The sequence below is a fragment of the Plecotus auritus genome (assembly GCF_963455305.1).
Source record: "Plecotus auritus genome assembly, chromosome: 9".
Lineage (NCBI taxonomy): Eukaryota > Metazoa > Chordata > Mammalia > Chiroptera > Vespertilionidae > Plecotus > Plecotus auritus.
In genome coordinates, this window is record NC_137783.1 from 156,039,880 (window position 1) to 156,065,395 (window position 25,516).

General features: G+C 53.8%; 3 protein-coding genes across 10 annotated transcripts; 2 read left to right on the forward strand and 1 right to left on the reverse strand.

The window, feature by feature from the left end:
- The first annotated feature begins 3,190 nt into the window (after positions 1 to 3,190).
- Positions 3,191 to 3,728, forward strand: LOC308257914 (large ribosomal subunit protein eL24). Its single transcript, XM_080688062.1, has one exon. The coding sequence runs from the start codon at positions 3,214 to 3,216 to the stop codon at positions 3,685 to 3,687; it is 474 nt and encodes a 157-aa protein (XP_080544188.1). The 5' UTR covers positions 3,191 to 3,213; the 3' UTR covers positions 3,688 to 3,728.
- A 1,491-nt stretch (positions 3,729 to 5,219) lies between these two features.
- On the reverse strand, positions 5,220 to 22,325 carry LOC308234637 (uncharacterized protein; the record flags this gene model as incomplete). Of its 3 annotated transcripts, none has more annotated exons than XM_080642756.1 (2): positions 5,220 to 5,394; positions 21,820 to 22,325. In XM_080642756.1, 2 exons carry the CDS (start codon positions 22,323 to 22,325, stop codon positions 5,220 to 5,222), a joined length of 681 nt encoding a protein of 226 aa, XP_080498882.1. The 3 variants fall into 3 exon arrangements, with proteins under 3 accessions (XP_080498882.1, XP_080498881.1, XP_080498880.1); XM_080642755.1 differs by having other exon boundaries at positions 5,220 to 5,415; positions 21,790 to 22,325; XM_080642754.1 differs by having other exon boundaries at positions 5,220 to 5,487; positions 21,790 to 22,325.
- LOC308234635 (uncharacterized protein) lies at positions 7,787 to 24,277 on the forward strand (the record flags this gene model as incomplete). 6 transcript variants are annotated; one of them, XM_080642747.1, is made up of 3 exons in its annotated part: positions 14,713 to 14,776; positions 14,915 to 14,969; positions 23,593 to 24,277. In XM_080642747.1, 3 exons carry the CDS (start codon positions 14,713 to 14,715, stop codon positions 24,275 to 24,277), a joined length of 804 nt encoding a protein of 267 aa, XP_080498873.1. The 6 variants fall into 6 exon arrangements, with proteins under 6 accessions (XP_080498872.1, XP_080498874.1, XP_080498875.1 ...); XM_080642746.1 differs by lacking the exon at positions 23,593 to 24,277 and adding an exon at positions 7,787 to 8,093 and having other exon boundaries at positions 14,735 to 15,288; XM_080642748.1 differs by lacking the exons at positions 14,713 to 14,776; positions 23,593 to 24,277 and adding an exon at positions 7,787 to 8,078 and having other exon boundaries at positions 14,822 to 15,288.
- Positions 24,278 to 25,516: the final 1,239 nt, after the last annotated feature.

The following is a 25,516-nucleotide window of genomic DNA, read 5'->3' on the forward strand; positions in this document are numbered from 1 at the left end:
TTCATCCCCCGGACCACTCACCACATGCCCACAGCTCCATCCAGCACCCTCCCTGCCTCCGGCCCCACTAATTCCAGCTCCGTCCCCTCCATTCCTGTAACTCTGTCCTTTGCTCCCTGAGCTCCACTCAGACACACCAGACTCCAGCTTATTTGAGCCTTGGGGCCTTTGCACGGTATCTGCACCTGGCTCTACAAGATGATGATGCTCTGGCCAGTTTTGCTCAGTGGATAGAGCGTCAGCCTGCGAACTGAAGGGTCCTGGGTTCAATTCCCAGTCAGGGCACATGCCCAGGTTGTGGGCTTGATCCGTGCAGGAGGCAGCCGATCAGTGACTCTCTCTTATCATGGATGTTTCTATTTCTCTCTCCCTCTCCCTTCCTCTCTGAAATCAATAAAAAAAATATATTTTGGAAAAAAAATTAAATAAAATAAGATGATGACCACCACGTCCAGTTCACCTACTTCTACAACAAACGTCCAACTCAAAGGCTAACACGGGTCAAACAAACGAGACATGAGGCCTGCAGGCCGTGAGTCTGACATGCTGCTCTACCAGAACCAAGCTGCGTTCCTCCCTGAGGGCTACTGACAGCCACAGCACCCAGCGGAGCCCAGCCCATGGCCCGAATCTCCCTTTGCCCGCAGAGCCGCGACGGCTGGGCCGCGGTCAACAGCGCCCCCTGGTGGCTCCTCCGCGCGGAGCCGCGTCTCCAGCCCTGGTCCCACCTGCAGCCCAGAAGCAGAGCCGGGCAGGGTGAGGTGAGGCCACGCAGCCTCCTGCAAACATGGACTGAATTTCCACTACGCGCTGGCCCTACCCACGGCGCAGAACGGGGAGTGAGCAAAACGCCAGAGGCGCTGTTCCCGCTGCTCATCCAGCCGGGGCCGGGGAGGAACGGAGGAAGGGCCTTCGGGTGGATGCAGAGAAGCCCTGAGGGGGCAGGGCTGCTGCGGCCCTCGGACATCCTGGGCGCAGGTGTTTGCGCTTACCTAGGAGAAGGGAAAGGCAGCACGCAGCGTCCACGCCCACGTGGCCCACACCTGTGCCGGCAGCTGGGCCCGGCTTTACCTGGGCACCCACTTGGGGGGAAGATGATACACAGGGGGGCGCCGCTCTGACCCCTGCTTTGCACCGAGTACGAATCACAGGTGCGTCTCTGTGAGCTCTCCTTTACCTTCTTATAATTTTCCTTATATTTATTTTTAAAAAGTATGAACAGCCCTAGCCAGTTTGGCTCAGTGGATAGATCGTCAGCCTGCGGATCAAAGGGTCTTGGGTTCGATTCCGGTCAAGGGCACGTATCTCGGTGGCAGACTCCTCCCTGGCCCAGCCTGGGACCTGGTGGGGGCTTGTGCGGGAGGCAACCAATCGATGTGTCTCTCTCACATTGATGTTTCTCTCTCTTTCCCCCTCCCTTCCACTCTCTCTAAAAACCAATGGGAAAATATCCTCAGGTGAGGATTGGAAATAATAATAAAAATAAACAAATAAGGAGTGTGGACACCAGCCCAGAAACCAAGATGGCGGCATAGGTAAACACCTAAACTGCTGCCTCGCACAACAATATCAAAACTACAACTAGAAGACAGAACGGACACCATCCAGAACCACAGGAAAGCTGGCTGAGTGGAAATTCTACAACTAGAAGGAAAGAGGAAAGCACATTGAGATGCAGAGGAGCTGCAGGAGGCAGAGGTACGGAGCCTCGCACGCGGAGAGGATGGGCGGCTGTGTGCACAGGCGGCTGGCTTTCTCAAGCGGGAGGGAGACGGAAGCTCCCGACTGCACTGAACTCTAGTTCCGGGCGAGAATCTGGGAACCCAGACCCATTCGGGGAGAAACTGGACTGTCTGGCAGCAGGCGAAACTCAAGGGCGGCTTTCTCTTAGAGGTGCTTACAGCGATTACTGAGGGACACTGAGACCCAGGGGCCTCACAGGACAGGGCTGACGGGAAGCCAAGGCTGTCTGCTCCGCCCTGAGACTCCGCCCCATCCAAGCTGAGCACAGAGGCTTTTGCAATTTGGCAAGTCTAATCCTATAAGGCTGTCTCCAGCACAGAAGTTCTCCTGGTGTAGACACAGCTGATCCTCACAGCCAATTGGCCTGGAGGTCAATTCCTTCCAGTGATACCAACAACAATCAAGACTTAACAACAACAAGGCTGTACCCACAGTCCACAAAGGGGTGCACTAAGAATGTCCACCTCAGGTAACTGTGGAGGCTGAGCCACTGGGCCATATAGGACACCTAGCACACAAAGCTACCCTACCAACTCAGGGAAGCAACAAAAATGTGGAGACAAAGAAACAGATCACAAATGAAAGAAATGAAGGAAAGCAAACAACTGGATATAGAGTTCAAAACCATGGTTATAAGGTTTTTCAAGAATATCCTAGAAAAGGCCAATAAATTTGGCGAGACCCTCGAGGATATGAAAAAGGACCAACTAGAAATTAAACATACACTGACTGAAATAAAAAATATTATACAGAGACCTAACAGCAGACTAGAGGAACGCAAGAATCAAGTCAAAGATTTGAAATACAAAGAAGCAAAAAACACTCAACTGGAAAAGCAAAAAGAAAAAAGAATCCAAAAATTTGAAGATAGTGTAAGGAGCCTCTGGGACAACTTCAAGTGTACCAACATCCGAATTATGGGGGAGCCAGAAGAATAGAGAGAGCAAGGTACTGAAAACCTATTTGAAGAAATAATGACTGAAAACTTCCCCCACTGGTGAAAGAAATAGACTTACAAGTCCAGGAAGCACACAGAACCCCAAACAAAAGGAATCCAAAGAGGACCACACCAAGACACATCATAATTAAAATGCCAAGAGCAAAAGACAACGAGAGAATATTAAAAGCAGCAAGAGAAAAACAGTTAATTACCTACAAGGGAGCACCCATACGACTGTCAGCTGACTTCTCAACAGAAACTTTGCAGGCCAGACGGGAGTGGCAAGAAATATTCAAAGTGATGAATAGAAAGAACCTACAACCAAGATTACTCTACCCAGCAAAGCTATCATTCAGAATTGAAGGTCAGATAAAGAGCTTCACAGATAAGAAAAAGCTAGAGGAGTTCATCACCAAACCAGTATTATATGAAATGCTGAAAGATATTCTTTAAGAAGAGGAAGAAGAAGAAAAAGGTAAAGATAAAAATTATGAACAACAGATCTTTCCTGCTTTCCGGCGGCCGCAGCCATGAAGGTCGAGCTGTGCAGTTTCAGTGGGTACAAGATCTACCCCGGACACGGGAGGCGCTATGCCAGGACCGACGGGAAGGTTTTCCAGTTTCTTAATGCAAAATGCGAGTCGGCATTCCTTTCCAAGAGGAATCCTCGGCAGATAAACTGGACTGTCCTCTACAGAAGAAAGCACAAAAAGGGACAGTCGGAAGAAATTCAAAAGAAAAGAACCCGCCGTGCAGTCAAATTCCAGAGGGCCATCACTGGTGCATCTCTTGCTGATATAATGGCCAAGAGGAACCAGAAGCCTGAAGTTAGGAAAGCTCAGCGAGAACAAGCTATCAGGGCTGCCAAGGAAGCAAAAAAGGCTAAGCAAGCATCTAAAAAGACAGCAATGGCTGCTGCTAAGGCTCCCACAAAGGCAGCACCTAAGCAAAAGATTGTGAAGCCTGTGAAGGTTTCTGCTCCCCGTGTTGGTGGAAAACGCTAAGTTGGCAGATGAGATTCTTAAATAAAGATCTGACTATAAAAAAAAAAAATTATGAACAACAAATACATATCTATCAACAAGTGAATCTAAAAATCAAGGGAATTAAAAATCTGATGAACAGAATAAACTGGTGAATATAATAGAATCAGGGGCATAGAAAGGGAGTGGACTGACAATTCTCAGGGGGAAAGGGGTGTGGGGGTGCGGGAAGAGACTGGACAAAAATCATACACCTATGGATGAGGACAGTGGGGGGGAGGTAAGGGCAGAGGGTGGGATGGGAACCGGGTGGAGGGGAGCTATGGGGGGGAAAAAGAGGAACAATTGTAATAATCTGAACAATAAAGATTTATTAAATAAAAAAAATAATGAAATAGAAAAAAAAAAGTGTGGACACCAGAGAATGTCTAGAGCCTTTCGACCAATGTCCACCTGTGTGGGCTCAGCACAGGAGCCGCACTTCTCGGCCCAGGAGGGAGACGTGGGCAGGGCCGGCCCTGGTGTTGCCTGGAGAAGAGCTCCAGGGGCCGGAGGGGGGCCCATGAGGGGCGGGGCTCCACGGGGAGAAGCATCTTGAGCTTGGAGCGCCGATGCCCACGGGAGGACACCCCTCCCCACTCAGCCGCAGCCCTGTCCCTGGAGCTCTGGCCCAGGGACCTGACCTCCCCATGCAGGGATTCTGCCCTCTCACCGGGTCCCAGGGACGTGCGTGGAGGCCCGTCCAGGCATCATCCACCGAACGGACGCTCTTTATTGGCACTTAGCGAACACTGGGACTTCAGTCAGCACCGTTTTAGGGACGAGCAAGTAATGAGACGCCTTTTCCCTGTCGATGCGGTGAAGCATTTTGATAGATTTATCTATATCACGCACGTTTGTGTTCTTTTTAAAAATATTTTTATTGATTTTAATATATATATATTATTTCAGAGAAGAAGGGAGAGGGGGATAAAAACATCGATGATGAGAGAGAATCATTGATCGGCTGCCTCCTGAATGCCCCCTATTGGGGATGGAGCCCGCAACCCGGGGAATGTGCCCTTGACCGGGAATTGAACCATGACCTCCTGGTTCATAGGTCGACGCTCAGCCACTGAGCCCCGCCTGGCCAGCAGAGATGAGAGTTTTACAGCACAGACATGAGAGAGGAACTGAGCTCCCACGCTGTTTCTCTGGAGGACCAGGGTGGGTCTGGAGGCACAGAGGAACCTGAGGGCACCCCCTCCTGAGCAGGGCCAGCTCTGGGTCCCAGGAGTGAGCTGCCTCGAGGCCTCTCTGGGTCAGAGTGCATGTTAGGTGAGGTCGGGGGTGGGAAGGCAGTCCGGAAGTGGTGGGTGAAGAACCACGGGAGTCCAATGGGGAGAAGGTGGTTCCAGGTTCTCTCCATCCCACGGATACATTTCAGAAGCTCGGGCGGGAGATGACGAAGTCAGTGACTGAAGTCATGGAGGCATGAAGTCAAGAGGACAGACACAGGGCTGGGAGCCTGGGCCCTGCATCCCCATGGCCCCCTGAGGGAGGAGGTCAGAGCCTCAGATCTTGCACTGGCAGCAAACGGGGGCACAGCAGCTGGACTGGCAGCAGACGGGGGCACAGCAGCTGGACTGGCAGCAGCAGGGTTTGCAGCAGCTGGACTGGCAGCAGCAGGGTTTGCAGCAGCTGGACTGGCAGCAGCAGGGTTTGCAGCAGCAGACAGGCACACAGCAGCTGGAGCCACAGCCCCCTTTACTGCAGCTGGAGCAGGAACAGGCTGGCACACAGCAGCACACGGGCTTACAGCAGCACACGGGCACACAGCAGCTGGAGCCACAGCCCCCTTTGCAGCCCCCACAGCTGGAGCCACAGCCCCCCTTGCAGCCCCCACAGCTGGAGCCACAGCCCCCCTTGCAGCCCCCACAGCTGGAGCCACAGCCCCCCTTGCAGCCCCCACAGCTGGAGCCACAGCCCCCCTTGCAGCCCCCACAGGAGCCACAGCCCCCTTTACTGCAGCTGGAGCAGGAACAGGCTGGCACACAGCAGCACGCGGGCTTACAGCAGCAGATGGGCACACAGCAGCTGGAGCCACAGCCCCCACAGCTGGAGCCACAGCCCCCGGAGCAGCCACAGCAGGTCATGGTTCTGGTGGTTGAGGGTGGAGCAGGTAGAGGAGCAGGTAGAGAGGGAGGTGGTCAGGTGTGGAGCCTCCTGGGCCGGGGGCCTTTATATACCTGCTGGACCCCCCCCCCCCAGTCCCGGGTCCCCACATCCTGCTGTGCAGGACACTTCCTGGATGTGCCTGTTTGTTTGCTGGATGTCAGGCTCTCATTGGCCCAGGCCAACGTTTCCTTTGTCAGATCCCTAAATGCTGCCACTTCCCTGCACGGGACCCTGTAATTATTTGAACACCTGCCTTCGCTGCTCCCCTCAGGTGACCTTAGAGGACAGTTTCTACAGCTGCCACCCCCTCCCCAACCAAACGCCCCCCTGTATTGGCTGCAGCCTCTCAAATTGATTAACACCCATTGTTTCCGACCCCAACACAAGTGCTTGTGCAGAAAAGGAAAGTCGGAAATGCAAGGCGGTGCAATCACCAGGCGCCCCAGCTTTCCGTGACGTGCGGCGGCACCTCCTGCTCCATCTCCATCTCTGCGGGGACGCCGTGGGTTTCGCTGAGCTTCCATCCACATCATTAAAGCAGCAGGATGGGAAGAGGGCCTGTGGCCTCGCCCAGCTTCGCCCACGCAGGAACGTGGCTGACTGTCCCTCGACTGTCAGAACCTCACCTGCTCCCGCTCGGCGGGACACACACGGCCCCCGTGTCACCATGTATTCTGAAATCTGTGTGAGCTCACAGCGGGAAGGGGCACCCCTTTCTCTCTTCCATTCCTTTTAGTGAAGGTGACTTCTTTCTAAGGCATGTTTTTCCCGCGGGCCCTTTCGGCTTTACGGAGTTATTTATAGGTTGAGGAAATAGGTTCCTAGTCTCCGAACCAGATCATGTGTTTTGCGCCGGTGTTTACACAGGAGCCGAGTTTATGATGTTTGTAAAACCCATTTTCAGTTTTCCTTCACGGCCGAGTTTTTGTTTTGTCTGCTGTTGGTTTCCCCTGCCGGGCTAGCACCTTCCACTGGTGTGCGAACGCCTCTGAGGAATCACGCCTGTCTCGCGCAGAGCGGTGATCCAGCCAATTCGCATGGCTGAGGGGTGGCAGACAGAGGCTGAGCGAAACGGAGAAGGGACCAAGTGCTCACTGTCACCCAGCAGGTCCCCTGGCGGCCTTCCCACCTGCGGTCCAGTGCCTGGGAGGACTCATGGGCGACACCATGTGGCCACAGGAAGAACAGCATGTGTCTGTCCCCTGACCACAGGCATACTGACACCAGGTAACACTTGGGAACTACTTACACTTAAACAGCACTTGCTGTCTCTCTGAAGCCCAGGTTTCTCCGAGCGTCCTGAATTCATTCTGTCAGCTCTGCCACCTGGGGGATGGGCCAGGTAGACAGGCCTGCAGGGCCCTGAGCAAGACCTTTGTAAGGACAGGAGCACACCTGTGTGGGGGGCCCACAGCACAGTCCTGGGGGTGACGCCTGACACCCACATCTCAGTCACCCCTCAAGATCTCAGGGAAGCAGTCCCAGGTGAGGCACCTGCGAACCAGGAGGCAGAAGCCCCGAGCAGCCTCGTGAGAGGTGGCGCTACCAGGAGCTCCCTGCAGACGATGGAGCAGAGGCCCAGGCGCCCCCAGAGGAAGAGAAGGGGCAGCAATGATGACGTCACACAGGAGCGAGCAGGGCCTCCGGCTCCAGGCAACTCCCGAGGCCGAGTCTGCGGGAATCTCAGTGCTGCTCCACGACCAGGGGACCACGTGTCGGACGCGGGGCAGTGCTGACCGAGGGGACCATGGCAGAGAGTGCAGGCACCCAGGTGGTTATTAGAAAACACCGAAGGTGCCAGGGAGATGGCACAAACAGGAACCAGGAAGCGACCATGTGCCCAGCATCTACCGACCCCTGACCCCGGCAGGTATGTAAAGGCCCCCGGCCCAGGAGGCTGCACACCTCACCACCTCCCTCTCCACCTGCTCCTCTACCTGCTCCACCCTCAACCACCAGAACCATGACCTGCTGTGGCTGCTCCGGGGGCTGTGGCTCCAGCTGTGGGGGCTGTGGCTCCAGCTGCTGTAAGCCCGTGTGCTGCTGTGTGCCAGCCTGTTCCTGCTCCAGCTGCAGTAAAGGGGGCTGTGGCTCCAGCTGTGGGGGCTGTGGCTCCAGCTGTGGGGGCTGTGGCTCCAGCTGCTGTGTGCCCGTCTGCTGCTGTAAGCCTGTGTGCTGCTGTGTGCCAGCCTGTTCCTGCTCCAGCTGCAGTAAAGGGGGCTGTGGCTCCAGCTGTGGGGGCTGCAAGGGGGGCTGTGGCTCCAGCTGCTGTGTGCCTGTCTGCTGCTGCAAACCCTGCTGCTGCCAGTCCAGCTGCTGCAAACCCTGCTGCTGCCAGTCCAGCTGCTGTGCCCCCGTCTGCTGCCAGTGCAAGATCTGAAGCTCTGACCTCCCACCTCAGGTGACCCCTGCTAATCCAGCTTTCCCAGCCGTGACCTGTCTTCCATTGCTAACCAAAATCTCACTCAGGGCCCACCTCCCACCACCCCACGCGCCCCCCCCCCAGCCCCCCGTAGAATGAACCCTGATGTGGCTACTTGTTCCTAAGTAGAAGCCACCCTAGTGTCCAAGTATCCTGGCACAGCTCCTGAGTCACACTCGAGCCCGTCTCCTGGTCCCCTGAGGCCTGGGCAGTGACGCGGAGCCTATGCCACTGTGGGGACTTCGCTGGGACCCATGGGTTGAAGAGACATCCTCGGAGCTGCTTTGCACGTCACACGCTCTGCTTGACCTTCAATCGTTGTTGGACTCAATAAAGATATCGCTGACGAGCTGCAGCCCCGCTCCTGGAACTCTCTGGCGCAGCCTCCTCACCGCGGCTGTGGGCGCCATTCTTTTCCGGTGATAATTCAGACTTCGGGGGTTGACGGAGACGTTGGTGGGAGGTGCTGAGGCCTCACCTCCAGGAGAAGGCTGCATTCCTGGGCCCCTCTCCCCTCTCTCAGGACCCCCTCATCCCACGTCCCATCAGCCATCGATCTGGTGGAGACAGACTGTCCCTGGGCCAGGCCAACTGAGGCTGTTGAAAACTCCTGGGGTTCAGATGGCCCCCTTTCCCTGGTCCAGGCCTCTGCCATCTACCTTCTTAGGTGAGTGGCGAGCTTTTCCTGCAGCTGCCATGGGGGGCAGTCCGTGCCTTCATCTGTGTGGCCGGGGCCGAGAACGAAGACAGATGCACCACTGTCCACGTCTGAGGACTGCTCTCACCCAGCCTCCTGGGACGGACACTCAGCTGCTCACCGGCCCAGGGAAGAGGGTCGGGCCTGGCTTCTCCCCATAGCCCTCCTCCTGTCTGACCCAGCCTGGGTCACACGTGGGGAACCATCAAGAACAAGAAACCCAGACGCAGGATCAGGGAACACACCCTGAGGGCTCCCTGCTACCTGAGACCCCCGACAACATCCATTCAAACTCCTTAAAGGGCAGTAGGAATAGAGATGAATCGCTTCACGTCCTTTGAAAACACGCATTCCTTGTGGGATGTGCCGTGAGCACAGACAGACACCAGGGGACATCGGAGCTGTTTTCAGTGATGAGTCTGGTGTTTGGAGACGCAGGGGGAGGGGGCAGCCTGTGGAGAAGCAGGTGAAAGACGACGCTGGTGCCAGGAACCGGGGCTCCCGGTGGGGGGCCCCTGAGGTCAGGGAAGACCCCGGGGTTCTGCATTTGATTCAACAGCATCAAAAGGAGCCCGGCCGGTGCAGCTCAGGGGTTGAGCATCGACCTATGAACCAGGAGGTCACAGTTTGATTCCCAGTCAGGGCATGGGCTCAATCCCCAGTGTGGGGTGAGCAGCAGGCAGCCCATCAGTGATTCTCATCATGGATGTTTCTATCTCTCTCTCCCTCTCCCTTCCTCTCTGAAATCATAAAAATATTTTCTAAAAAGCACCAACATGAAGTTGTGATGTACGTTATCTAAAGATCTAGAGAAATGCCCAGCCCGGTGGCTGTGGGCGCTCCTAGCCCCGAGACCTCTTGAGGAACACTGTTTCTGTATCTGATGGAAAATGGTCCTCAGGGAAGGACTGGAAACAGGCGGGATGAACCGGGAGCGTCCTGTTATCTGGACAGACAGGAGGACGCAGAGACCACCCGTCACAGCAGAGGGACCAAGGGCCCAACTCAGAGGGACGGCCCTGGACACTAGTTCTTCAAATGCACGGCTGCCCACAGCATTCTTGGGAGATGGAGAGAAAGCCCTTGACTTTGGTCTTGGCCATAACTGTCTGGCTCTGGCACCAACAGCAAACACAAGTGAGCAGGACCACGTAAACTACCAACTGTCCGTCCGCACAGCACAGGAAGCAACCGAGTGAAAGCACCTGGGGAATCGAGACGATGTCTGCAAACCACATCGCCAACGAGGAGCGAATGAATACCCAAAACATCAAGGAACTCACACAACTCAATAGCAAAATAACAAACCCATTAACTCGATTTAAAAATGGGCAGACGTCCTGAATAGACAGTTTTCCAAAGATGACATATGAACAGCCAACTGGTCCATGAGAAGATGCTCAGTGTCACTAATCATCAGCGAGATGGAGATCACACCACAGCGCGATGCCACTTCACCCCTGTCGGATGGCTCTTCATACTCCACCAACAAGTGCTGGTGAGGACGTGGAGAAAGGGGGCCCTGTGCATGCCGGGGGGTTGTAAATGGGTGCAGCCACTTTGGAAAACAGTATGGCGGTTCCTCAAGAAAATCACACTAGAACTACCATATAACCCAGCGATCTGCTCCTGGGTATAAGCCCAAAGGAAATAAGATTAATGTCCGGAAGAGGTAAATGCACTTCAGTGTTCACTGCAGCATTATTCACAATAGCCAAGATGTGGAAACAGTCTAAATGTGTGTCAACAGATAAACGGATAAAGAAAATGTGGTATCTACACAATAGAATCTTACCTAATAATAGACAAACATGTAAATTGACCGTACCTCTGCTATGCCCACAGCCAATCACAGTGAGTATGCAAATTAGAAGGCCAAAGATGGCGGCCACCAAGCTGCTCCAGGCGTGGAGTGGCCAGGCGGAGCAGGACACCTGCTATGAGAGGGAGGGTGGGGGATGAAGAGATCTACAGGAGCAGCGTGCCCCAGCGAAGACAAGACTGCAGACTCCAGAGTCTGCAGCGAAGACGAAGGTGGCAGACTCTGGCCAGAGTCTGCAGCAAAGACGAAGATGGCAGACTCTGGCCGGAGTCTGCAGCAAAGGCCACAGACTCCAGCCGGAGTGAAGGCCTGGGTCCCAGGTGCGGGAGGAAAACCGGTGCTGGAAGCCAAGGGAAGGAAGGCCTATTGCACGAATCTCTTCGTGCAATGGACCTCTAGTATTAGACAACCTTTAAAAGTGCCCAGTTAGTGTGGCTCAGTGGTTGAGCACTAATCTATGAACCAGGAAGTCACGGTTCAATTCCTGGTCAGGGCATATGTCCAAGTTGCAGGCTCAATCTATGATTCTCTCTCATCATTTATCTCTGACTCCCTCTCCCTTCTCTGAAATCAATAAAAATACATTTAAAAAATATATAAAATAAAATAAAATAAAATAAAATAAAATAAAAAGAAGAAAATCCTGCCATTTGCAACAGCATAGGTAGACCTGGAAGACATGACATAAAATAAGCCGTAGTAACAAAGAATAGAATGGTGGTTGCCAGGGGTTGGAGGGAGGGAAGAATGGGTAGAAAGTTTCAGTTGTATGAAGAATAACTTCTAGGATCTATTGTTAACTGGTGACTACAGCTAACAAGATTGTACTGAATATGTAGGTTTTGCTAAGAGAATAAACCTTGTTTCTCACAAAGAAGGGTAACTGTGTGAAGTGATAGGTACATTGATCAACTTGATTGCTGTGATCATTTCTCAGTGTGTATATATATCAAAACATCACACTATACAACCTAAGTAGACACAAATTTTCTTCGTGAGTCATACCTTGTAAATCTGGGGAAAAAATACACAAAACGCAAACCTCGTCAGTTGCTTTTGGAGGATCCTGGAAATCAACTCATTATTTTGAATATGCGTAAATACAGGAAAGACTCATGCATTTATCCTATTTTTTACATAGAAACTCTATCTTATAATAACCAAGGAATGAGTCGAAGTACTCAAGCTTATAAATAAAGGGAGAAATCACAGGACTGGAATCTCACTATTTTGTGACCCCTAATGAAATAATCGGTCTGTGCAATGACAATGAATCATTACTATCAAACTTACAAAATGCAACCAAAGGTGTTCTTAGAGGAAAACTCATAGCCTTCGATGCATAGGAAACAGGGGCTACAGAACTCTCAGCCTAACTGGTAACTACTTAGAAGCTCTTTGATCAGCAAAAGACGATGCAAACTCGACTTAAAACGTACCCACTCTGCCCAGCTGGTATGGCTCAGTGGTTGAGCTATGAACCAGGTTGCAGGCTTGATTCCCCAGCAGGGGGCGTGCAAGAGGCAGTCGATCAATGATTCTCATCATTGATGTTTCTATCTCCCTTCCCCTTCCTCTTTGAAATCAATAAAAATTTATTTTAAAAACGACAACAAAAACACAAAAGTACCCACACTAAGTGTGAGGTTTCACAAGGATGGGCCACAGTGCAGGCAGGGGATCGGCAATTACCCCCAAGAACAGAACATGCCTCGGAGGACGTTGCCGTGATTATAAAGAGCAGATGCTCACGGAGGGCATGAAAGAGCAACAGGAGTAGAAAGCACTGTTGACGGCACTTGATCCCCAATATGTTTCAAAAGTGGAACCCCTGGGAGCAGGTGGCCCAAAAGGAAGCCCAGAGCCTGTGCTGTCCTGGCCGGTCCCTCAATCACCCATGTTTCAGGGGTGGCTCCCAGCTGCTCTGAACTTTCTTCAGAACCCAGACACAGGGAGAACTGCTCCTCCCGGGGTCCCTCGGGGCACCCAGCCCAGGTGTGCTGGGTTCTGCCAGGGCAGGGCCGGGACACCCAGCACAGGCGCAAAATCCTCGGGCGGAAAGGGCCACCACACCCTGGAAATATTCAGAGGAGCTGAGCACCCTAAACCACTTCCCCCTCAGACAGCGCACCTGCTGAGGGCGCAGTGTACCCCGTCCCACCTCGTGCTCCTCTGCGCAGGCCCGGCTCTGGCTCGCTGCTGCTCAGCAGGATGACTACTGGGAAAGTGAGGCCCACCCCACACGCGCACGGAGCCGTGCACAGAGACAGACGGGCTGCCACACCCACCACCACAGGAGCTGGAGACTCGTCACAGCATCCAAGCCAATGCAAACCCAAATCGCTAAGGCTCCTGGAGGAAGCACCCCGTCAGTCAGAGTTAAAAATGTGAGGCTGGACGTCAGGAACACGTAAAGAGTGCTTTCCTATTTACAGATGCTATGAAACCCTGGCCAGGTGGTTGGGGCATGGTCCCCTGCACCAAAAGCTTGCAAGTTTGATCCCCGATCAGGACACATACGGGAGGCAACCCATCTCTCTCTCTCTCTCCCCCCCCCCCCCTTTACTCTCTCTAAAATCAATGAACACATGCTCGGGTGAGGATTTTTTAAAATGCTATTAAATAACAATGAGGCAAACCAAATACTAGGAGAAAATTGTACGTAACATTTATGTAATTTACATAATTACATATAATATCTATATATGTAAAAGGCTAACATGCAAAGTGTCCCCTCGGGAGTTCAACTGGGAGAACGGGAATTTGACCGCTCTCTATGATGTGCACTGACCACCAGGGGGCAGCATGGAACATGGTGGTCCACCAGCGGCAGCTGAGGGAGCAAGGGAAGGGGGAGGCAGGGAGATAGGGAACCTGATCGATCGGCCCTGATCGCTAGACAGGCTTAGGGACCCTGCTCGTTCATGAATTTCATGCACCGGGCCTCTAGTACTAACATAATAGTATGTCATATGTTATATATAATATATAATTATATAGAGAGCAAAACCCTTTATGGAATCATAATTTATGAAGAACTCCAGCAAATCAATAACAAAAAGACAAAAACTCAGAGGAAAAATGGGGTTGGTGGCCACATCAGTTCACATGTAGCAAACCTTGTGGGACTGTGTATTTCAAATATGTGCATTTCACTGGGTGTACATTTTATCTAAAAAAAAAAAAAAAGTAAAATTTATTTTCCAGAGAATAAAAGTGCATGAGAGACTATGGCTCCTCAAATAGTGTCCGATCCATTCAAACTATTTTCATGGCTTTGAAGGAAAGAACTTTCAATTCTCTCCGTGACTTGTGGGGTTTTTACAAAGACAGACGGAGAACCAGCGAGTGCCCAGGAGGCACTGTGAGCCCAGGTCTGAGAGAGCAGCGTGCACCCGTCTCAGGAAGACGCTGACCAGAGGGAGGGGCTGGCAGCTAAGGCCACTGGAAGCCAAGGGCCTCAAAAGGTTGTTTCACAAATTTAACAAGATGGTCCTGGTAGCTTTGAGGGTGGAAGTACAAACCATCTCATCTCATGCCTGATACATTTATTTCCAGAATTAATTACCAGTGCATTTTCAAGTCGAGAATAAAACTCTCTTGCGGGTGACGGGGATTCGAACCAAAGAGCAAAGACAGGGGAGCCCAGCACAGGGCTCAGGGGCCCAAAGGAGCTCAGTCTGTCTTTACAGAGAGAAGCACCCAAGGAAGATGCCAAATTTAGAAACTAAAGAAAATTGTCTGTGGACCCAGGAAATGGGAACTCACAACAAACACAAACATGACCCCGAGGAAATAGCCCAGACACAAGGAAGTGACCGTGCCCAGCATCTCACCTGACCCCTGACCCCGGCGGTATATAAAGGCCCCCAGCCCAGGAGGCTCCACACCTGACCACCTCCCTCTCCACCTCCTCCTCTACCTGCTCCACCCTCAACCACCAGAACCATGACCTGCTGTGGCTGCTCCGGGGGCTGTGGCTCCAGCTGTGGGGGCTGTGGCTCCAGCTGCTGTGTGCCCGTCTGCTGCTGTAAGCCCGTGTGCTGCTGTGTGCCAGCCTGTTCCTGCTCCAGCTGCAGTAAAGGAGGCTGTGGCTCCAGCTGTGGGGGCTGCAAGGGGGGCTGTGGCTCCAGCTGTGGAGGGTGCAAAGGGGGCTGTGGTTCGAGCTGTGGGGGCTGCAAGGGGGGCTGTGGCTCCTGTGGGGGGTGCAAGGGGGGATGTGGCTCCAGCTGCTGTGTGCCTGTCTGCTGCTGCAAACCCTGCTGCTGCCAGTCCAGCTGCTGCAAACCCTGCTGCTGCCAGTCCAGCTGCTGCAAACCCTGCTGCTGCCAGTCCAGCTGCTGCAAACCCTGCTGCTGCCAGTCCAGCTGCTGCAAACCCTGCTGCTGCCAGTCCAGCTGCTGCAAACCCTGCTGCTGCCAGTCCAGCTGCTGCAAACCCTGCTGCTGCCAGTCCAGCTGCTGTGCCCCCGTCTGCTGCCAGTCCAGCTGCTGTGCCCCCGTTTGCTGCCAGTGCAAGATCTGAGGCTCTGAACCCAGACCTTCAGTCTCAGTGTTTGGGGATCCCCTGAACCAGGTCCTCCCTAAAGCACCGCAACTTCCTCCTTCCCCTCATTCATGCTCGGCTCCCCTCATTCATGCTCGTGGCTCAGTGGCCACCTCTGTCCTCCTCCCTCAAGAGCAGTGTGTCCTGGTCACTGGAGGTGCCTGGAGGCAGGTGCCAGCTGACAGCCGAGACTGGCCCCCTGGCTGGTGCGTGGGTCATTCGCTGCCCCTCCCGGGAGGCTGAGATGCGTGGACGACCCTGCACAGCCAGGGCGTGTGTCTGAGTGATGGCTGAGGGCTGCTGACACCTGGCTCCTCAGCCACCAGGGCCCTGCCTCGTCCTGGCCACGCCCTCCTTCTCCACGACCCGCCTCCCTATGAGGCTTTCCTTCCTCCTTTGCTTCCACTCCTTCTGTAAAAAATAACTGAATTTCCCTTTAATAAAACTTCTGTGTCCCTGTAGCCAACTGTATACTTGGTGCCATTCTTTCCTGGGGGTGACGCATCACTAACCTCCTCGTAGATGGACTCCGGGTCCGTCCCCTCTGCCGGGGATCCATGCAGGGTGCCTGGGGCGTCCCCAGGAACCGCCACCGGCTTCTGTCTTCCAGTGGCTGCCAGACCCATCGCCCTGTCCCCTTCAGGGTGACAGTCCTAAACCGAAGGCGTGGGCATCTGGTGCTCAATGGGGAGGCCCCATAGGGCAGGCAGAAGGGTTCGTGGTACCACAACGGCAAGCTGTGCACCCACATACCCCTGCCTGGGGTGTCTCCTCTCAGCAACAGCTCTGGAAAGGAATAAAGTTCTGACACCTGCTACACAGTCCAACTCTGAAAGAACTATATGACGTGAAGGGAGATAGTCACAACAGACAACGTAGAACTCTATTTGTTTTATTTGTTAACATATTTTTAATTTATTTCAGAGAGAGGAAGGAAGAGGGAGAGAGAGAAATAAAAACACCAATGATGAGAGAGAATCATTGATCGGCTGCCTCCTGCACGCCCCACACTGGGGATCGAGCCCGAAATCCGGGCATGTGCCCTGGCCAGGTCAAACCATAACCTCCTGGTTAATAGGTCAACACTCAACCACTGAGCCACGCCTGCCAGGCCTCCCTCCCCCCAGTTTTATTGGGTTGTAATTCGATCCAGCACCATAGAAGCTTCAGGCCAAAGGGTAAGGACTTGCCTTACACATACTGTGAAGTGATGACCTGCCACTTAGCTGACACCCTTCCTCGCGTGAGGAGCCACAGAAAAGGGGACCAAGTTTGATCCTCCTGATGACGCTGTCCCAGCAGCGTGCCCATGTGCCCTGTGTGCTCTCATTTCTAACAGTGGAAGGTTCTCTCCCCTCATCCCAGGCCTCCCCCTGTCCCCTCAGCATGTCCCATCGCTGGGAGCCACCAGGGGCAGTCTTCCCTGTTGCTGTTTTTCTGAGCTCCGGCATTTCTCTGATTCTGTCTCAGGTTGTCCATCTCTCAGGCACGGCCCACGCCTGTTCTTGCAGGCAGAGCCCTGAGCACCTGGATGACCATGCCCACAGCCCTGCCTGTCCACTTCTGATTCTTTGTTGTTGTTATTCCTCACCCAGGGACATTTTCGCATTGATTTTCAGAGAGAGCGGACGAGGGTGGGGCAGGGGGGTGGGGGAGGTGGGGAGACAGAGAGAAACATCGGTGTGAGAGGGACACATCGACTGGTTGCCTCCCACATGGGGATCTAGCCTGCCACCGAGCTGTGTGCACCCAACCGGAATTAAACCCGAGACCTTTCAGCCCGCGGGCCACTGCTCTATCCACTCAGCCAAAACGGCTAGGGCCCCTGCTGATGATTGCTCGGTGTCTCCAAGGTCCGCTCGTGCCTGTGGTCTGCCTGGTCATTTTTTGTTGAAAGCTGGACACGATGGCCTGGGAAAAGGCACCGCACAGGAGGTGGGGGCGGCGGGCAGTGTTTTCCAGGCCTGTGATTCCGTCTCCACCTAGAGGGACCTGATCTGTGACCTTCACAAGGGACTCTCCGCCTCTCTGTTCCTCTGAAGCGTCTCAGGAAGGCCAGAGGGGCCGGAGCTGGCATTCCTCTCCCTTGGGGTCAGCAGGCGAAGAGAAACCCCGCAGGCAGCTTGTCTGAGAGCTACCTTTCCTGAGGCAGCCTCGGAGATGTGCTGGTATTTCAGAAGCACCAGCGAATTCTCTGATCGCTGAGAACCTAGAGGTAAAGCTAACAAAGCGTGCTCCAGCCCGGGTCCCCATGAGCTTTCCACGCCTAGACCTGTGCAGGCTGAGCCTCCGCAGTGTGTGGTCCGAATTCAGGCTTTCCCGCCCAGCCCTGCTCCAATGGCTCAGTTCCCCACCTGCCTGCCCCTCCTTCCAGTTTCCGGGCTGAGCTGTGCTCTGTGGCCTCAGGTCTTTGGTTAATGGGAGAGAAGCTGTTGCTTCGGGGTTTGTTCAGCTTTTTTCTTTAAATTTAATAAATCTTTATTGTTCAGATTATTACAATTCCTCTTTTTCCCCCCCATAGCTCCCCTCCACCTGGTTCCCACCCCACCCTCTGCCCTTACCCCCCACCACTGTCCTCATGCATAGGTGTACGATTTTTGTCCAGTCTCTTCCCGCACCCTCCACTCCCCTTTCCCCTGAGAATTGTCAGTCCACTCCCTTTCTATGCCCCTGATTCTATTATATTCACCAGTTTATTCTGTTCACTAGATTTTTTATTCACTTGATTTTTAGATTCACTTGTTGATAGATATGTATTTGTTGTTCATAATTTTTCTCTTTACTTTTTTCTTCTTCTTCCTCTTCTTAAAGAATACCTTTCAGCATGTCATAAAATACTGGTTTGGTGGTGATGAACTCCTTTAGCTTTTTCTTATCTGTGAAGCTCTTTATCTGACCTTCAATTCTGAATGATAGCTTTGCTGGGTAGAGTAATCTTGGTTGTAGGTTCTTGCTATTCATCACTTGGAATATTTCTTGCCACTCCCATCTGGCCTGCATAGTTTCTGTTGAGAAATCAGCTGACAATCGTATGGGTGCTCCCTTGTAGGTAATTAACTGTTTTTCTCTTGCTGCTTTTAATATTCTTTGTCTTTTGCTCTTGGCATTTTAATTATGATGTGTCTTGGTGTGGTCCTCTTTGGATTCCTTTTGTTTGGGGTTCTGTGTGCTTCCTGGACTTGTAAGTCTATTTCTTTCACCAGGTGGGGGAAGTTTTCAGTCATTATTTCTTCAAATAGGTTTTTAGTATCTTGCTCTCTCTCTTCTTCTGGCACCCCCATAATTCGGATGTTGGTACGCTTGAAGTTGTCCCAGAGGCTCCTTACACTATCTTCACATTTTTGGATTCTTTTTTCTTCTTGCTTTTCCGGTTGAGTATTTTTTGCTTCTTTGTATTTCAAATCTTTGACTTGGTTCTTTCATTCCTCTATTCTGCTGTTAGGTCTCTGTATAATATTTTTTATTTCAGTCAGTGTATGCTTAATTTCTAGTTGGTCCTTTTTCATATCCTCAAGGGTCTCACTAAATTTATCGGCCTTTTCTAGGAAATTCTTGAAAAACCTTATTACCGTGGTTTTGAACTCTATACCAGTTGTTTGCTTTCCTCCATTTCTTTCATTTGTGATCTGTTTCTTTGTCACCGCATTTTCACTGCTTCCCTGAGTTGGTCGGGAAGCTTTGTGTACTAGGTGTCCCATAGGGCCCAGTGGCTCAGCCTAGCCTCCCCAGTTACCTGAGGTTGACACTCTTGGTGCACCCCTTTGTGGACTGTGTGCTCAACCTTGTTGTAGTTAAGTCTTGATTGTTGTTGGTATCACTGGGAGGAATTGACCTCCAGGCCAATTGGCTGTGAGGATCAGCTGTGTCTACGCTGGGAGAACTTCTGTGCTGGAGACACCCTTATGAGACAAGACTTGCAAAATTGCAAAAGCCTCTGTGCTCAGCTTGGCTGGGGCGGAGTCTCAGGGTGGAGCAGCCAGCCTTGGCTTCCCATCAGCCCTGCCCTGTGAGGCCCCTGGGTCTCAGTGACCCTTGGTATTCGTTGCAGGCACCTCTGAGAGAAAGCCGCCCTCGAGTTTCACCCACTGCCAGACAGTCCAGTTTCTCCCCTAATGGGTCTGGGTTCCCAGATTCCGCCCGGAACTGGAGTTCAGCGCAGTCGGGAGCTTCTGTCTCCCTCCCGCTTGAGAAAGCTAGTGGCGCACTCAGCAGTCAGTCCTCTCGCTTGCGCTCATGCATGCACGCGCCTCCGTACCTCTGCCTTTCACAGCTCCCCTGAGTCTCCGTGTGCTTTTCTCTTTCCTGACAGTCCAGATTCCCCCCGTCTAAGTCTGGGTCCCCAGGGTCTCGACCAGACCTGGGGTTCAGTGCAGTCAGGAGTATCCGTCTTTGTCCCTCTTGGGATAGCCAGCCAGGCACTCAGCCGCCAGTCCTCTCCGCACGCACGTCTCCCTACCTCGGCCTTCTGCAGCTCCTCTGAGTCTCCATGTGCTTTTCTCTTTCCTTCTAGTTGTAGAATTTCCACTCAGCCAGCCTTCCTGTGGTTCTGGATGATGTTTGTTTTGTCTTTTAGTTGTAGTTTTGCAATTGTTGTGCGAGGCAGCAGTTTAGGTGTTGACCTATGCCGCCATCTTGGTTTCTCCTGCTCAGCTTTTTTCTTGCCGCGTGGATGAGAATGTCACTTCAAGCTCCTGGTGTGCTGGGTATGAAAGGGTTAGCTTTTTCTTTCTAAATATGTTTTTATTGATGTCAGAGAGGAAGGGCGAGGGAAACAGAGAGACAGAAACATCAGTGATGAGAGGGAATCATTAATTGGCTACCTCCTGCCCACCCACTACTGGGGACCAAGCCCACAACCTGGGCCTGTGCCCTGACCAGGAATTGAACTGTGACCTCCTTGTTCATAGATGGGTGCTCAATGACTGAGCCACACTGGCCAGGAAAAATTCTTTAATATTGACAAGTATCTAAATATATACAGATTAATCCTAAAACAAAATCATGACATGAATTTAACATTGAGATAGAATTCATAGGCCATAAAAACATACCCTTTAATGTGTACAATGCACGATTTTAGTGTGTTCACAAGCTGTGCAGCCATCCATGCCGTCTGATTCCAGGGCATTTGATCACCCCTCCAACCCCAAAGAGACTGAGCACACTTAGCAGGCAGCTTCGTCCTCCCTCTCCGCCCGACCCCTGGAAAGTGCTCACTGCTCTGGCTCTGTTCACTCTTTTAGACGCTTCGTTTAAATGGAGTAATAGCCCGGCCGGCGTGGCTCAGAGGTTGAGCGTCCACCTATGAACCAGGAGGTCAGAGTTCGATTACTGGTCAGGGCACATGCCCAGGTTCAGGCTCGATCCCCAGTGTGGGGAATGCTGGAGGCAGCCAATCAGTGATTCTCCCTCATCACTGATGTTTTTACCTCTCACTCTCCCTCTTCCTTCCGCTCACTGAAATAAAAAGATGTTAACAAATAAAACAAATGGAGTTCTACGTTGTCTGTTGTGACTATCTATCTACCTTCACGTCATATAGTTCTTTCAGAGTTGGACTGGAGTTCAGCGCAGTCGGGAGCTTCTGTCTCCCTCCCGCTTGAGAAAGCTAGTGGCGCACTCAGCAGTCAGTCCAGCAGGTGTCAGAACTTTATTCCTTTTCAGAGCTGTTGCTGAGAGGAGACACCCCAGGCAGGGGGATGTGGGTGCACAGCTTGCCATTGTGGTACCACGAACCCTTCTGCCTGCCCTATGGGGCCTCCCCGTTGGGCACCCAATGCCCACGCCTCTGGTTGAGGACTCTCGCCCTGGAAGGGGACAGGGTGATGGGTCTGGCAGCCACTGGAAGACAGAAGCCGGTGGTGATTCCTGGGGACGCCCCAGGCACGCTGCATGGATCCCCGGCAGAGGGGACGGACCCGGAGTCCATCTACGAGGAGGTTATGATGTGTCACCCCCAGGAAAGAATGGCACCAAGTATACAGTTGGCTACAGGGACACAGAAGTTTTATTAAAGGGAAATTCAGTTATTTTTTACAGAAGGAGTGGAAGCAAAGGAGGAAGGAAAGCCTCATAGGGAGGCGGGTCGTGGAGAAGGAGGGCGTGGCCAGGACGAGGCAGGGCCCTGGTGGCTGAGGAGCCAGGTGTCAGCAGCCCTCAGCCATCACTCAGACACACGCCCTGGCTGTGCAGGGTCGTCCACACATCTCAGCCGCCCGGGAGGGGCAGAGAATGACCCACGCACCAGCCAGGGGGCCAGTCTCGGCTGTCAGCTGGCACCTGCCTCCAGGCACCTCCAGTGACCAGGAAAAACTGCTCTTGAGGGAGGAGGACAGAGGTGGCCGGGGACACTGAGCGCAGAGGGGGAGTCGAGCATGAATGAGGGGAAGGAGGAGATTGCGGTGCTGCAGGGAGGACCTGGTTAAGGGGATCCCCAAACTCTGAGACCGAAGGCTGGGTTCAGAGCCTCAGATCTTGCACTGGCAGCAAACGGGGGCACAGCAGCTGGACTGGCAGCAGCAGGGTTTGCAGCAGCTGGACTGGCAGCAGCAGGGTGTGCAGCAGCTGGACTGGCAGCAGCAGGGTTTGCAGCAGCTGGACTGGCAGCAGCAGGGTTTGCAGCAGCTGGACTGGCAGCAGCAGGGTTTGCAGCAGCTGGACTGGCAGCAGCAGGGTTTGCAGCAGCTGGACTGGCAGCAGCAGGGTTTGCAGCAGCAGACAGGCACACAGCAGCTGGAGCCACAGCCCCCCTTGCAGCCCCCACAGCTGGAGCCACAGCCCCCCTTGCAGCCCCCACAGCTCGAGCCACAGCCCCCCTTGCAGCCCCCACAGCTGGAGCCACAGCCCCCCTTGCAGCCCCCACAGCTGGAGCCACAGCCCCCTTTACTGCAGCTGGAGCAGGAACAGGCTGGCACACAGCAGCACACGGGCTTACAGCAGCAGACGGGCACACAGCAGCTGGAGCCACAGCCCCCACAGCTGGAGCCACAGCCCCCGGAACAGCCACAGCAGGTCATGGTTCTGGTGGTTGAGGGTGGAGCAGGTAGAGGTGCAGGTGGAGAGGGAGGTGGTCAGGTGTGGAGCCTCCTGGGCTGGGGGCCTTTATATACCGCCGGGGCCAGGGGTCAGGGGAGATGCTGGGCACATGGTCACTTCCTTGTGTCTGGACCATTTCCTCGGGGTCATGTTTGTGTTTGTTGTCCTTTCCCCTGTGAGTTCCCATTTCCTGGGTCCACTGACAATTTTCTTAGTTTTCTAAATTTGGCCTCTTCCTCATGCAGGCTGACCTCAGGCCTTCCTCCCTCAGGGTCCCTGGCAGGTGGTCACCTGCTTTCTGGGCCAACACATGTGACCTGTTGTGACCACATCGTGCCAGGCTCCCTTCCATCTGTTGTGGGAACGTGTGCCGTTGATGAAGGCGAAGAACGTGAGACAGAGAGACCGCCTGATGATTGGGCCCTAAAGTGGCCACAGGCTTCCTGATGAAAGGGAGGCAGAGGGAGTGGGACCACACACAGAGGGGAAGGTGGACAGAGAGGGGTTTCAAGAGGTTGGCTTTGAACCTTACAGCCGTGCCGCAGCCCCCAGAGGTGAAGGGCCTGGGTGGCTCCTCCCTCCCAGCTCCCGGGGCCGGTATCCATGGGACGGCCTGTTGGTGGCCTGGGCTCAGCCAGGAAGACTCGGGGGCACGTCCGGGCTCCAGGTCTGGGGGGATCTGTTTCGTTGTTTTTATCACCGCATTAGTGGTAATTTGTTGAGTAGGGACAAGAAAATTGTACAATTTTGACACTGGGAAGCGGTTTGCTGTGATAGGAAGAACCTAAAGGGTGGAGGTGGGTTTGAAATCCGGTGGAGGGATTGTGAGGTGCGTGACCAGAAAGGCCTGAATTACCCAGTGAATGCGGTAGAAGCGCAGACCGACGTCCAGGTCAGACGTGGTGTTGGAAAAGGGAGGAACGTTACGTCCTGGCAGAAAGCGCAGATGAAATGTGTGTTGAATCGTGAGGAAGACAGGCCTCCCACCTCAGTTTTTCAAAAAATATATTTTTTATTGATTTCAGAGAGGAAGGAAGAGCGGGGAGGGGGGGAGACTCATGGGGGAAAGGACAACAAACATAAACATGACCCCAGGCAACAGTCCAGACACAAGGAAGTGACCGTGCCCAGCATCTCCCGTGACTCCTGACCCCGGCAAGTATATAAAGGCCCCCGGCCCAGGAGGCTCCACACCTGACCACCTCCCTCTCCACCTGCTCCTCTACCTGCTCCACCCTCAACCACCAGAACCATGAGCTGCTGTGGCTGCTCCGGGGGCTGTGGCTCCAGCTGCTGTGTGCCCGTCTGCTGCTGTAAGCCCGTGTGCTGCTGTGTGCCAGCCTGTTCCTGCTCCAGCTGCAGTAAAGGGGGCTGTGGCTCGAGCTGTGGGGGCTGCAAGGGGGGCTGTGGCTCGAGCTGTGGGGGCTGCAAGGGGGGCTGTGGCTCGAGCTGTGGGGGCTGCAAGGGGGGCTGTGGCTCGAGCTGTGGGGGCAGCAAGGGGGGCTGTGGCTCCTGTGGGGGCTGCAAGGGGGGATGTGGCTCCAGCTGTGGAGGGTGCAAGGGGGGCTGTGGCTCCAGCTGCTGTGTGCCCGTCTGCTGCTGTAAGCCCGTGTGCTGCTGTGTTCCAGCCTGTTCCTGCTCCAGCTGCAGTAAAGGGGGCTGTGGCTCCTGTGGGGGCTGCAGTAAAGGGGGCTGTGGCTCCAGCTGTGGGGGCTGTGGCTCCAGCTGTGGAGGGTGCAAAGGTGGCTGTGGATCCAGCTGCTGTGTGCCTGTCTGCTGCTGCAAACCCTGCTGCTGCCAGTCCAGCGGCTGCAAACCCTGCTGCTGCCAATCCAGCTGCTGCAAACCCTGCTGCTGCCAGTCCAGCTGCTGCAAACCCTGCTGCTGCCAGTCCAGCTGCTGTGCCCCCGTTTGCTGCCAGTGCAAGATCTGAGGCTCTGAACCCAGACCTTCAGTCTCAGTGTTTGGGGATCCCCTGAACCATGTCCTCCCTGCAGCACCGCAACCTCCTCCTTCCCCTCATTCATCCTCGGCTCCCCTTGTGCGCTCAGTGTCCCCGGCCATCTCTGTCCTCCTCCCTCAATAGCCGTGTGTCCTGTTCACTGGAGGTGCCTGGAGGCAGGTGCCAGCTGACAGCCGAGACTGGCCCCCTGGCTGGTGCGTGGGTCATTCTCTGCCCCTCCCGGGCGGCTGAGATGGGTGGACGACCCTGCACAGCCAGGGCGTGTGTCTGAGTGATGGCTGAGGGCTGCTGACACCTGGCTCCTCAGCCACCAGGGCCCTGCCTCGTCCTGGCCACGCCCTCCTTCTCCACGACCCGCCTCCCTATGAGGCTTTCCTTCCTCCTTTGCTTCCACTTTTTCTGTATAAAATAACTGAATTTCCCTTTAATAAAACTTCTGTGTCCCTGTAGCCAACTGTATATTTGGTGCCATTCTTTCCTGGGGGTGACGCATCACTAACCTCCTTGTAGATGGACTCCGGGTCCGTCCCCTCTGCCGGAAATCCATGCAGCGTGCCTGGGGCGTCCCCAGGAACCGCCACTGGCTTCTGTCTTCCAGTGGCTGCCAGACCCATCGCCCTGTCCCCTTCAGGGTGACAGTCCTAAACTGAAGGCGTGGCATCAGGTGCCCAATGGGGAGGCCCCATAGGGCAGGCAGAAGGGTTCATGGTACCACAACGGCAAGCTGTGCACCCACATCCCCCTGCCTGGGGTGTCTCCTCTCAGCAACAGCTTTGAAAATGAATAAAGTTCGGACATGTGCTACACAGTCCAACTCTGAAAGAACTATATCGCGTGAAGGGAGATAGTCACAACAGACAACGTAGAACTCCATTTGTTTTATTTGTGAACATATTTTTATTTATTTCAGAGAGAGGAAGGAAGAGGGAGAGAGAGAGGTAAAAACATCAATGATGAGAGAGAATCACTGATCAGCTACCTCTAGCACGCCCCAGTCTGGGGATCAAGCCCGAAACCTGGTCATGTGCCCTCACCAGGAATCGAACTCTGACCTCCTGGTTCATAGGTGGACGCTCAACCTCTGAGCTATTACTCCATTTAAACGAAGCGTCTAAAAGAGTTAACAGAGCCAGAGCAGTGAGCACTTTCCAGGGGCTGGGCGGAGAGGGAGGACGAAGCTGCCTGCTAACTGTGCTCAGACTCTTTGGG